The sequence below is a fragment of the Physeter macrocephalus genome, chromosome 6 (assembly GCF_002837175.3).
Source record: "Physeter macrocephalus isolate SW-GA chromosome 6, ASM283717v5, whole genome shotgun sequence".
NCBI lineage: Eukaryota > Metazoa > Chordata > Mammalia > Artiodactyla > Physeteridae > Physeter > Physeter macrocephalus.
The window spans coordinates 10,780,617-10,795,312 of record NC_041219.1 but is presented as its reverse complement, the minus strand read 5'-3'; the positions used below and the strand labels follow the sequence as shown (position 1 = coordinate 10,795,312).

The 14,696-nt window shown below is 33.9% G+C and overlaps 1 protein-coding gene across 1 annotated transcript in view; it reads right to left on the bottom strand.

Moving 5' to 3' along the window:
• Window positions 1-396: 396 nt before the first annotated feature.
• GLIPR1L1 (GLIPR1 like 1) overlaps window positions 397-14,696 on the bottom strand; it is a 34,659-nt gene continuing 20,359 nt past the window's right edge. Inside the window, exons 3-6 of the mRNA XM_007125809.2 lie at window positions 14,335-14,435; window positions 7,901-7,989; window positions 589-615; window positions 397-500 (exon numbers count right to left, since the gene is read on the bottom strand). Coding sequence (XP_007125871.1) covers window positions 409-500; window positions 589-615; window positions 7,901-7,989; window positions 14,335-14,435 — 309 coding nt within the window. The 3' untranslated portion in view covers window positions 397-408. The remainder of the gene's footprint in view (window positions 501-588; window positions 616-7,900; window positions 7,990-14,334; window positions 14,436-14,696) is intronic.

Sequence of the window (14,696 nt, the reverse complement as noted above, 5' to 3'; positions counted from 1 at the left end):
TATGACCATAATATAACATTACATGCTATTTGAAACTTAATAACGTTTTGTTTCTGAATAATGTTGATGGAATTCTTAAAGGGAACTATTGGCATATAAGGAAAATATCTAATATCTAAAATGTTTAATTCTTTAAGTTTACTCTAACTAAAATGACAATTTAGAATACTAGAGAACAGGAATCTTTTGATACATGTAAAAATTTTTAAAATCACCTTAAGTTTTTTTTTTTAACTGCTACCCTTCTTCTATACTACAGTACATCTTTTGAATTAAAAACAGACATTAAATTTAGATAACAGATAAGAGTTTAGAAGTTTTAATAATTAAACAGATAACAGTTACATTTAACCATAAACTATTCCTTTGTTGTCATGTCTGAGAATTTCCCTTGTACATAAATGACAATTAAAATAGTCTCAAAAAAACAGAAATCAGGTACAATGGAGTACATGCTATCAGCTGAGGTGCTATCCCCGGTGGATTCCAATTTGGATATGCTGTCAATAAAAAACAATAGTTAAGAGTTCAATTTAGTTTCAAGGAGAGGAAGTAATTGAATTAATACTGAAATATTCTGATACGTACTTCGAGTTTTATCACGTTCTTTATTTTCTAAAATAGAAAAAAAATAATATTACAAATTAAAATCATTCATTTGCTTTTGTGGCTTTTTGAATAAGATAATCAACTTAGAAAACTTACCTTGGCTTTTTAATTTAAGAAAACTAAAGGGCTTCCCTGGTGGCGCAGTGGTTGAGAGTCCGCCTGCCGATGCAGGGGACACGGGTTCGTGCCCCGGTCTGGGAGGATCCCACATGCCGCGGAGCGGCTGGGCCCGTGAGCCATGGCTGCTGAGCCTGCGCGTCCGGAGCCTGTGCTCTGCAACGGGAGAGGGCACAACAGTGAGAGGCCCGCGTACCGCAAAGAAAAAAAAAAAAAAAAAAGAAAACTAAAGCTTTCTCTGCAAATCCCACACTACTTAAAAATCTGTATGATGTCCCCTGACAATGATGCCATGGCAACAAATATTTCTAGAACATCTCTCATACTGAAGGCACAAAGGCCTGAAATAGATAAAACTATATATAGTAGTTAACTTTATTTTTGGCACTCTATCATACCCATTTAAAGTCCCCGAAAAAGATAATAATTCCTTCATATTGAGTTTGGGTACCAGGATTCTGCAGTTTATTAAGAGTTTATTTCATTTATTTTTATTCATTTATTCATTTTTATGTGTCTACTATGTATTGAGCATCATTCTAGGCTTTGGATATAATGGTGATTGGGAAAAGAATAAAGTTCTTTTCCTTACAGAAGAGTACGGGGAGAAAATCTATCAATAACTTTAAAATTGAATAAATGAATAAAAGTGATTAAAAAATATCATTTCAGAGAGCGATTAGTGTGATAAAAAGGTTCAAATGATAGAAAATAATGAGGAACTTAACTATGTTAATAGCTAAAACTTATTGAGAACCTACTTTTTTTGGGCCCAAGTCACTCTGTATGGTTTATCATATTTAATCCTCTTAATCACCTCCTGAGTTAAGCTATCTGATTCCAAGGCCTATATATTTAACCATTGTGTTATATCTCCTGTCCTCAAAAAGGAAGTAAAAAAAGATAAAAGTTGGCTTTCTATAGAAATTGATCAGTATAAGTCAAAAGTCATAGGACTTAAAGTAGAACACAACAGATATAAAAATATAAGAGAATGTCATTAAAACTTGAATAAAACAAAAATTTGCTAATTCCCCCCCAAAACCTGAGTATCACATAACATTTAAAGAAGTTAAATCAGTAATTAAACATTTACAAACACTCACACACTCCAGAACAAAATAGTTTTACAGAAAATTTCTCCCATTCAAAAAATAAGTGAGAATCTTACACAAACTATAACTAAAATATTAATAGAAGTAATGTTACCAACTTTCAACTCCTTTTATGAGGCTAATACAACCTTGAAGTCAAAATCATATGAGGAGAAATGAAGAAGGAAAACTACAGGCCAATCATAATTCTGAAATTAAACGCAAAAATTAAAAGTAAAATGTTAACAAGAATTTAGCCATCTATAAAAGAAACCTCATGACTAAGTTGGATTTATCATGGGAATGAAAGAATAGTTTAAAATTAGATTACTGAGCTATCACTTAACTCCCAATATCTATATGAAAATATAAATCTCACTGGTTAAGTTGTATTCACTAAATATATATACAGCTTTTGTATGTCAATCATAGTTCAAAAAAAGGTTGAAAAAATAATAAGAGAAACAATAAGCAAAATGGAAACAGGATAGAGAATATAATAATAGATTATAAAATTTTTAAAAAAAATCATGTACCTACCTCTTTACAATAACTTGAAAATATTTGTGAAATGGGGCAATTTTAAAAATTGCATTTACTCAAAGAGGAATTTAAAGCACAAGTAATTTTTTTAAAAGTTACAAAATATTATTTCCAAATAGTTTCCAAAAAAAAAGAAAAGAAAAACATCATTTGATGTAGTTTACAACATTAAGACATTAAAGGAAAAAAATTGGGGATCATTTCAAGAGATGCAGAAGAAAAATCTGGTAAAATTAAACATTTATTCAAGATAAAAGCTCACAGCAAAATGAGGAAAAGAGAAAACTTCCATAACCTGGCAATGAGGACTAATTAAAAACAATCTAAACCAAATATGCATAATGGCCAAACATTGTCTTTAAAGTCAGGAATAAGAGAATGGTGCTACTGCTACAGCTTATGTTCAACACTGCACTGGAGAGTTCACTATTAATATTAATAAAACAAATAAGTGATATAAAGATTAGAAGAAAGAACAAAACTTGAATTTATATTCCTATGATCAGCAAAAAAATCAATTAGGAAATATAATTTAAAAATACCATTTATAATATCAACTATAGATTACCAAGCAATCTAATTTAAGATGCAAGACCTTACTGAGAAAATTTCAAAATGTAAAAGATGTATAAAAAGACCCAAATAAACAATCTTTATTAATGGAAATAGTCAAACCTGTAAAAATGTTATTTCTTCCCAAATTTATCTATAAATTCAATGTAATTCCAATCAAAATTTCACGGTTTTCTGTGGCATTGATAAGCTTATCCTAACATTAATTTGCAAGAGGAAAGGGCCAAGAATAGCCAAATAATTTCTGAACAATTTGGAAAAGGCACAAGTTACCTCCTACCAAGTATCAAAGCTTATTGTAGCATTGGTAGCTTGTATGGTGCTATCTTGGAGACCCACTGTCAACAGCTGTTTAGGTCTTCAGGATGGAAAGGTTTGTGATGGACAAAATCTCTCATCAAGCACAACTAGAAAATCCAAATAAAATACAACAAAAACAATGTTTAACAGCATCAGAGATTTGCAAAAGCAGCAAAGATTGGAGGGTCCAGATTTCAGAGCAGGAGATCCATAAAGAGGTGGGCTGATGTTATGAACGCTGCTCTTTCCTTGGGGCCATTTGTTGATTTTGGGCCCAGGTCTAGGGCTGAAAAACTGGGCTTTGCCCAGGAAGAGGCCATTTTTTGGGAAACAGAGAAACCGGCAGAATTTTGGTTGGCCTTACAGAACTAGAGAGATAAAATTGGAGTATTGAGTAGTTCAAGATCCAGGTGGAAGGTAAAGGTGGAGGAAATAAGCCCAAGAAATGCCCATTTTGTCCTCAAGCTATTTGTTTAATTTTGAAACTGTGAGGGGTAGGAGGCTAAAAACCTAGGCTGAAAGCCTTTGGAAATCAAAGTAGATGTTTCAGTAATTTCTGTGTGTTAAAGCAATAAGGATTGGAGTTCAGAACCCACTAGGGAAAGGCAACAATAAACACACCAGTCTCCCAGTGGAAAGCCCCCGAAGTCTATACTCTTGGAACAGAGCAAACAGAGGTAGACCACACCTTAGGTAAATTCTAACCCAGCCCTGACTAAGTTGTGTTTAGATTAAGGTGAACCACCCTGACTCTATCTGTTCAGAAGAGGAAAAGGTACAACTCTATGTTTTTGTTTCACACCATGTTGTGAGGTGTTTAACTTATTAGGCACACCAAGTGTTTCCACAATCTACTACTGTGGAACAAACTTTAAAACAGTAACAATTTATTATTATTTCTCACAATTACCCAGGTTGGCTGGTTCTACTAGGCAATTTCTCTGCTGTATCTAGTGTCATCAGGGTTCAAGGATGTGGGTGCATTTAGCTGGAGCTCAGTTGGGGTTTAAACAGAAAGATGACCTCTCCTCTTCCAGGGCTTTTTCAATGTGACCACTCCAGCAGGAAAGCATGGATTTCTTGATATGCTGGACAGCTTTCAACAGAGCAAAAGCCGAATCTGCCAAATCTCTTTTTTTTTAAATTTAATTTTATTTTTTTGAAACTTTTGTCAATATTTATTGTCTTAGCATTTAAGAGGTACTACCATCAGGCCCCAACACACATTTTCAGCTTTACTTCCTGATATTAACTGCCAGACTGAACTCTTACTCCCTCATCTCACCAAGTTCAAACCCTGCCTCTCCCCCAGGGTTCTCTTCCAACTCCATTTCCTATATGAGGCCCACCCTCATCCAAATAGCTTAAAATAATTTTCCACTCTCAACAATCACTGCATTTTTATCAGTAGGTTTTTAAAGTCATTTATCATATTCTACTTTATTTCATCAAATTTTACCAGTACTAGAATGTGAGCTCCTTGAAGATAAGACTTGGCCCTTAAAGTTTAAACTATAAACCTTTATAGTGTGTGAATAGCGGAGAGCAGCTTGAAGTATAGGGGATTCTTGCATGGACTATAGTATCTGTAGGACGTCTTGTTCAAGACTAAATAAAATATAGAAAATTACTGTTTTCTCAATTAATCATAGTCTAGCATCCGAAGACCATGTCAGAGAAAATCCCTAATGTTCCTAATTTACTGATAAATAAATAAAACTTTTTTTAAAGACCCTGATGCCTTTATGATAATATATACAATATAACATACTGAATATTTAAATATACAGCTATGTTTTACATACATATTATTACAATAAATGTACATTCCCCTATGCAAAATATGTATATGATGGACTAAAGCCAAATTTCAGAGTATTCTTCACTTTGGAAACTGATTTCTCATTACAAAGTGTGTAATAATTCTTTTTGCAGATATTTAGTTAAGGTAGCGGTTGTCTAACATGCTTAGGAATCTAAAATTTCTTTGTAGCATAAATTTTTTGTTTGTTCTCAAGTATGTATTCAATTAGTGACCTAGTGATATCAGGTAAATTTTATTATTGCATAGCAGTAATGTATTTGAAAATATATTAGACAATAACAAGAGACTATTTTTTAAGTGACTTGAGAAAAACAAAATCACTTATCATTAACTTCTTTAATACATTCCACTTTTCGATGTATTTTTTTTAATAGTGATGTGTGATATTGAATGCCACAATTCTCTCCATACTACCAATAATATCAAAATGTTAGATGAATTCTAAACTTTCCTGATCTTAACAAAATTATTAGCAATTTTCACCAGAAACATTCAAAATCTTGGCAGTGTATCTACAATTCCTCAAAATATTGCTAATTTATAATTAAAATCCTTGATAGTTTACCTGTTACCACTCAGAATATTTATAAATAATAATGCAAACCACATGTCTTCTGCTTTGCTTTGTTAAAATTCTATTAGAGAAGAAAAATAGGCAGAATAGACAGGCTTTCCCAAGGCCTCCTTCACTGGTCTTAGCCCTGCACACCTGTGGTCATGCCTAGACCTTGGGTCAGCCACTGCCACTATTCTAACCCCATCAGGCCTTCTAGAGCATTGACCCTTGACTGGTCCCTTTCTCCTGCTAAGACTGTATAATTCATTAGTTCCATAATTGCTGCCAGTATTACACGTTTTCCTGCTGCTCTGTCTTCATCTCATTGTTCTGGAAGAATCCTGAAGTCTTCAAACAGGCATGTTATTGCTGCTGGAAAGACTTGCATGGAGGAGTTTCTCTACTCTCTCCTGCTCCGTTTCAGCCATTCCTTTGGCCTCAATTACCTCTTCACGCGGAGTGGTAATACTCTGAGACCTGGGACATGACCATCCTCTCTCACCCCATTCTCCGATCCCGCCAGCCTCCTCCTTCAGCTCCAGGGGAACGGCGCCCCCCAGCCCGCGGGCCTCGCAATTCCCTCGGCGCAGCACCGCAGTCCGGAGGCCGCTCCGGCCTCTCCGCGGGCCCCCGCGCCGGTCCGGGGCAGAGTCTGCGCAGGCGCCCACGGCCCACGCTCCTGGGGGCGGAATCTGCCTGCCAAGTCTCTTAAAGGCTAGGTCCAGAACTGGCACAACAACTCTGTATTCAAGGGGAGGAGAAATAGTCTGGACTCCTTGATGGGAAGAGTGGCGTGCATGGAGTGGAAAGAGGAATCATTGATGGTCATCTTTAAGGACAATTCCCGATACCAAGATACAGAGCATGTTACCAAAACCAAGAGAAAAAACAATCTTGAAACTAAAAACAGGCTCACAGGTGATGTGGATGCTGGAGTTTTTTAAAAGAGGTTGGAGTATTTGAGCGTGGTGATGATGGAGCTGACTGTGTCAAAGGGAGGCTAACCAAAAATATGGTAGGAGAGAGAGGCAAGAGGCAGATCACACCTGGGCTTGTTGGCCTCATTTAATAGAGTCAGATTTTCCTTTAGTTGCAATAAGAAGCAGTTGAGGAATTTTAAGAAAAGAAGTGATTTGATCTAATTTGTGTGTGTGTGTGAGTGTGTGTGTAGAACAGCTTTGAATAGAGTGGGAAGAGAAGTGGGGAGTCTGCACTAGTTCAGGCAAGAAATGGCAGTGATCTGGATACTGGGTAGGAAGGGGAAGTGAAAAAAAAAAGAGTGTATCACTGTTACCTTTATATCCCTTTGTCTAGAAAACAGTAGTTTGCAAATAGGAGGTATACAGTAAATTTATTTTTTAAACCACTTTGAATGAAATCTCATATTAGAGACACTAGGCTTACAATTTATATTTTAATTGAAATATGACGTGAATATGGAAACATGCATACATCATAACTGGAAAGACTGATGAGCTATTACAAAGTGAACACACCTAGATAACCATAGCATAGGTACAGAAAGTCTTTCTGGTACCCTTTTCTAAACACTAACCCCTCTTTCCTCTCCAAAGGTAACCACTATCCTGACTCTAAACCTAGATTAGTTTTGTCTGGTTTTGAACTTTATATAAATGGAATCATTTAATATGCATTTTTTGAGTGTGTCTTCTTTCATGGCATCACATCTTTCACAATTTTCAAATTATCTCCTCTCTTCACCTCCTTCACTCTGTCCTCAATCAAGAATTTATGCTTATCCTTCAAAAGTAACTTTGTACTGAGAACCCATCTGCTCTGAGAATCAAAAATTTATATTTATACTTAAAAAGTCTTTGTCCTGAGAACCAAAAGGCTGATGATGAAGAAACACATATTAGTTTAAACCACAATTAATTTGGACATTGATTAATGTATTACTTCTGAGCAAGTCACTATTTTGATAATAACTAGTAGAAAGAGATGACAGGGAAGCAAATACAAATAAGAAAAACATGTCAGACAGTAATTATTTTGAGTGTTGCAGCAAACTGGATCAGTTATGCTTTGCTCCTTCCTGTCCTTTAGCCTGAGGGGGAAAATAATCAGTGAAGAAGGGAGGGATCATCTGGATTTAAATATGATCATTTATGACAAATGATTTACTGTATATCATTATATAGCAGCAATCAAATCTTGTCTTCTCTATAAAATCGAGGAGCCAAATTTTAAAATATAATGAATTTTTGGAAACTTTGCTTTCCAAATAGAATGCCATGATTATTTGGTTTCCTTTTTGCTTACGGCAGAGTTTCTTTATGCAAGTATCTCCTTCTTCACACATAGAGCAGGGTGTTCCATTAGTGTAAGGGGGCATATTTGGATAATTTCCTCTGTGAAAAAGAGAAACAGTGATTAGCTAAATAACTATCCATTTCTCTATTTTGTGCATGCATTTATGCAAGTAGTTTTGAGCCCTAATCATGAATGTTGAAAAGGAAAAAAATAACAACTTAGGTCCCAATTTTATGCTTATTTCTTTTGTTTGTTTGTTTTTCATTTTTTTTTTACAAAAGAAACTATTAAACTATTAAAGTAACTATTAAAATTATTCTTTACAGGATGTCCCCAATCCCTGTGGCAGTTGCATTCTTGAATATTCTCTAGAATACAAATTAGATGCGAACCCAATATAATTATGCATGTGACAGCCAAAGTTTTTGTTGTAAACACTATGATTATCTCTTGATTTTTTAAACGGAATAAGGAAATTTAAATTGCAAATGGAAACATATGTTTTATAGTTTAATTTAAAATACAATACCATAGTCGTTATCTAGCTCTATTTGATGATGTAGCAGAAAGATTTGGCAGCTATTATGCCTGACTTTCAATAATATAAGCTGATACATGTTAATAAACCTCTTTTTTTCTTTTCCCATCTCTGTGTCTGTGGAAGACTTTAAAAAGTGTTACTTACCTAGAGTACACAAAGAAAAACATTAATAATATGAGTTGTATTCCATTAAAGAATATGCCACAATTTATTCATTCATCTGTTGATGGACATTTGGGTTGTTCCAGTTTTGGGGTATTATTAGTAAAGTTACTATGCACATTTTGAACATTCATATATGTCTTTATATGGACATACATTTTCTTGGATACATACCTAGGAGTGGAATGAATAGATCATATGGTAGGTGCATATTTAACTTTTTAAGAAACTGCCACAATATTTTTTACAAAGTAGTTGTAGCATTTTATATTCCCACCAGCAGTGTGTGAGAATGGCCAGTCTTTAGCCATTATAATGGTTGTGTGGTGGTATTCATTGTGGTATTAATTGTATTTCCCTAATGATTAATGATTTTGAACATTTTTTCATGGGCTTAATTGCCATTTGCATATCTTGTTAATCATTTGTTCATTTTTCTAATTGAGTTTTAAGTTTTTGTAAGTATTGATTTTTAAGAGTTCTTCCTATATTCTTGGTGTAAGGTCTTTGTTTTGCGAAAGAATTTCTTCCATTCTGTGGCTTGTCTTTTCATTCTCTTACCAGTTTCTTTGAATAGCAGTCATTTTTAATTTTAATGAAATCCAATTTATCAACTTGTTCTTTTATGGATCATGCCTTTTTGTTTGGTAGCTAAAAAATCTTTGGCTATCTGAAGGTCACAAAGGTTTCATCTATGTTTTCTTCAAAAAGTTTTAAAGTTTTAGGCTTACATGTAGATCTATGATTGTATGTTTTGTACATTTAGATCATAGATTGTATGCTTTGTAGATCCAAGTTTACTTTTGTTTTTTATATGTGGGTGACAGATTGTTCCAGCACCACTTGTTGAAAAATCTTTTTTCCACTGTGTTGCCTTTGTGCATTTGTGAAAAATCAGTTGAACATATGTGGTCAACTGTGTGGGGTTATTTCTGGACTCTGTATTCTATTCCACTGATCTATTTGTCTAACTTTACATCAATATCACAATGTCATGATTATTCTATTTTAATAATTTTTGAAAACAATAGTGTTAGCTACTTCAAATTTGTTCTAGTTGTTTTGACTATTCTAAGTCCTTTGCATTTTCTTATGAATTTTATGATGTTTGTCAATTTATACTATAAAAGCCTGCTGGGATTTTTTATTGGGATTGTATTGAATCCATGGGTCACTTCAGTGAAAAATTATATCTTAACAATGTTGAGTCTTTTAATCCATTAATAAGATATATTGTTCTAATTATTTGTGTCTTTGTTAATTTCTCTTGTGACTATTATGTAGTTTTCAGTGTATTGGTCTTCCATGTTTTCTGCCAGATTTATCCCTAGATACATTTTTTGATGCCATTATAAATGGTATTTTTATTTTAATTCAATTTATGATTGTTCATTGCTGGTATATGGACATGTAACTAAGTTTTGAATGTTGATCTTATATCCTGAAAAATTGCTAAACTTATTAGCTGTAGAAGAGTTTTCATAGATTCCATTGGATTTCTATATAGACCTACTGACCAGCAGTCAGTAAAGTATAAACCATAGTTCGTATCTGGCCTGTGCTCTGATTTTGTGCAGTCTGTGAGCGAAGAATTTTTTTTTAAATATATTTTTAAGGGGTTATTTAAAACAATATAAAACAAAGATGAATATGTAGCAGAATGTATGTGTCATGCAAAGCCTAATTTACTTACTGTCTAGTACTTTACAGAAAAACGTTTTAGTACTGGTATAATGTTACATGTAGGCCTTTCATAGATAGCTTTATTAGGTTTAAGAAGTTCCCTTGTATTTTTAGTTTTCTGAGAACTTTTATCAAGAATGAATGCTTGGGCTTCCCTGGTGGCGCAGTGGTTGAGAATCCGCCTGCCGATGCAGGGGATACGGGTTCGTGCCCCGGTCCGGGAAGATCCCACATGCCGCGGAGCAGCTGGGCCTGTGAGCCATGGCCGCTGAGCCTGTGTGTCCGGAGCCTGTGCTCCGCAACGGGAGAGGCCACAACAGTGAGAGGCCCGCGTACAGCAAAAAAACAAACAAAACAAAACAAACAAACAAAAAAAAAAGAAAAAAAAAAAAGAATGAATGCTTGACTTTTTGTCACTCTATTGAGATGATGGTATAATCTTTATTTATAGGTTGATTAATATGGTGAGTTACATTGATTTTAGAATGTTAAAACAGCCCTAAATTACTGGAACAAAATCCATTTGGACAAGATATATTATGCTTTTATTCTATTGGGTTCAGTTGCTAAATTTTGTTTAGAATCTTTGTACCTATGTCATAAGAGATAGTGCAGAAGATCTGAATAGGCATTTCTCCAAAGACATGCAGATGGCAACAGGCACATGAAAAGATGCTGAATATCACTAGTTATTAGAGAAATGCAAATCAAAACTGCAATGAGGTATCACTTCACACCAGTCAGAATGGCCATCAGCAAAATGTCTACAAACAATAAATGCTGGAGAGGGTGTGGAAAAAAGGGAAGCTTCGTACACTGTTGGTGGGAATGTAAGTTGGTACAACCACTATAGAGAACAGTATGGAGGTTCCTTAAAGAACTAAAAATAGAGCTACCGTACGACCCTGCAATCCCACTCCTTTTCATATATCCGGAGAAAACCGTAATTCAAGAAGACACATGCAGGGACTTCCCTGGTGGTGCAGTGGTTAAGACTTGTGCTCCCAAAGCAGGGGGCCCAGGTTCAATCCCTGGTCAGGGAACTAGATCCCACATGCATGCCACAACTAAGAGTTTGCATGCCACAACTAAGGAGCCTACTAAGGAGACACAACTAAGGAGCCCGCCGGCTGCAACTAAGACCCAGTACAACCAAATAAATAAATAAATAAAATATTTTAAAAAAAGATACATGCACCCCAATGTTCATTGCAGCACTGTTTACGATAGCCAAGACACGGATGCAACCTAAATGTTCATCAACAGATGAATGGATAAAGAAGGTGTAATATATATAGATACAATGGAATACTACTCAGCCATAAAAAAGAATGAAATAATGCCATTTGCAGCAACATGGATGGACATAGAGATTATCATACTAAGTGAAGTAAGTCAGAAAGACAAATATCATATGGTATCACTTATATGTGGAATCTAAAAAAATGATACAGATGAACTTATTTACAAAACAGAAACAGATTCACAGATGTAGAAAGCAAACTTATGGTTACCAAAGGGGAAATGTGAGGGGAGGGATAAATTAGGAATTTGGGAGTAACATATACACAGTGCTATATGTAAAATAGATAAAGCAACAAGGACCTACTGTATAGCACAGGGAACTATACTCATTATTTTGTAATAACCTATATGGGAAAATAATCTGGAAAAGAATATATATATATATATGAATCACTGTGCTGTATACCTGAAACTAACACAACCTTGTAAATCAACTATACGTCTATAAAAATAATTAAATTACTTCTGCACAGATTAAAAAAAGAGATATTGCTCTGTAGTTTTCAGTTTATTTCTCCTTTGTAATTTGTGTCTCTTGAGGAATTTTTCCATTTCCTCCTAGTTGCCTCTTGATTAATTAATTCCATTATTATTTTGAAATAACCTTCTTTATCCCTGGTAATATTCTTTGCTATAAAATATACATTATCTGATATTAACATAGACCCTGCCACTTTCTTTTGATGAATGTTAGTATAGTAAACCTTTTCCCATTCTTTTACTTTTAATCTATTTGTGTCTTTTAATTAAAATATTCTTCTTGTAGGAAGCATATAATTCGATCCTTTTTTTTTAAGTTTTTTTTAATGTGGACCATTTTTTTAAAAGTCTTTATTGAATTTGTTACAGTATTGCTTCTGTTTTTTTATGTTTTGGTTTTTTGGCCACAAGGCATATGGGATCTTAGCTCCCTGACCAGGGATTGAACCCACACCCCCTGCATTGGAAGGCAAAGTCTTAACCTCTGGACTGTCAGGGAAGTCCCTGGGTTCTTGATTTTTTATCCAATCTTCCAATCTCTGTCTCTTTATTTGGGTATTTGTACTATTTACATTTGATGTGATTATTGACATAGAGTTAAGGCTATCAAATCTTATTCTATTTGTCCCATTAGCCCTTTGTTCTTTTTTTCTTCTGTCTTCCTTTGGATTAATTGAATATTTTTTTTAAGATTTAATTTTACCTGCTTTGTTGGCTTATTTGCTATTACTGTTGCTTTTGTTATTTTAGTAGTAACTTTAGGGTTTATAGTATGCATCTTTTACTTATCTCATTCAAGTTAAATTATTCCACTTAACATTGAGTAGAAGAACCTTAAGGTAATACACTTACATTTTCCCCTCTCAGCCTTTACGCTATTATTATCACAGATTTAACTTTACATATATTATAACCCTCACAATACATTTCTATTATCTTTGATTAAACAATTATCTTTTATTTTTGAAAAATATTTTCACAGGAAATAGAATTCTTGGTCAACAGTTTGGTTTTTTTTTTTTTTTCTCTTTCAGTATTTAAAGATATGGTTGTCTTCTCTCTTGCATTGTTTCAAGTGAGAAATCTGCTGTCATCCTTATCTTTGTTCTTCTGTATATATGTAACATGTCTTTGTTTTCTGGTTACCTTTAAGATTTTCTCTTTATTACTGGTTTTCAAATGTTTGATTATAAGGTGAGTTGGTGTAGTTTACTTCATGTTTCTTTGGATTGGGGCTTGGTAGGTTTCTTGGTTCTGTGAGTTTATAATTTTCCTTAAGCATACAAAGTTTTGGGCCATATTTCTTCAAATATTTTTCTGTCCCTGCCTCATTCAGGAAGTCAATTCCCTCAAAAGTTATCTCACAGCTCTTTTTATCTCTTTTTGGATTCTCTTTTTATCTCTTTTGGATTCTTTTTTTCCTCTGTGTATTCTACTTTGGATGGTAATAAATAAGTGTTCTACAATTTCTCTGCTATTTATAAAAATTGTACTCTGCCCCAAGCTTTTAGACTATATATTTGTCATTCTTGGTTTTACTTCCACCTGAGAGGAAATAAAAGAAAATACAGAAAGAGACATACACATTTGTACCTCTCCATAGCAATTTTGACATATGTCAAGTCCCTTTTGCCAAATCTGTATATTTATTCTTTGCCTATGTTTTCATCTTTTCTACATTCTATTTTTACATCTTTGTTAAAGAGTTGGATTACTAACTGATTTAATCTTCTTCCTTGTACAGATATATTGGGATTTGAGTTCCAGAATTTCATTTTTGGAGACTCCCATTAGGCTTTTGTTATATTTCATCTAGATATGCAATTACCAGCAAGGCAGTCAAAAATTTATAGTATTCTTTTTTTAGAAGAATATGTTTTTCACCATCATTCTCAATCATTTACCCATTCAAATTATATTATATTATATTATATTATATTGTGTTATATTATATTTGCATCTGCCAACCTATTTTGTATTCCAGTATTTAAATATTACTGTGACAATGTATTTTATATTATCTTTTTTTTTTTTTCCTTAACAAATGATCTCCATTATTTTCCCTCTCAAGATTAAATAATTCATGACAGGCATAATTTTTCACACATTCTCTTACTACCTTTTATTTCATTTATTTCTTCTGATTAGCATTATAGAGGGAGACTCCACTTTTAAAAAATATACTTGTCTCTTTAGTATAAGATCCTATTTTTGGAAACAATACTTAACATATATTTCAATTTAAAATATTTTTAACAGCAAAATAACTTACGTAGGTCCATAGTCACATACAAATATTGCAGTGTCAGATCTCCCAAGTTTAGGGCAAATTGTAATTGCACAACCAACTTTATATGAATTGGCCCAAACAACCTATAAAGAAAGGAATTTTAAAATAAAATATGCAAAACAACTCTACACAAACAGTGCATTATGGGAACAGGTATAATCTTTGTCATGCTACAAAAAATGAATATACACATAAATATTTATTGACTATTTTTTTCTTAATTTCTTTTTTTTTTTTTTTTTTGTGGTATGCGGGCCTCCCTCTGCCGTGGCCTCTCCCGTTGCGGAGCACAGGCTCCGGACGCGCAGGCTCAGCGGCCATGGCTCACGGGCCCAGCCGCTCCG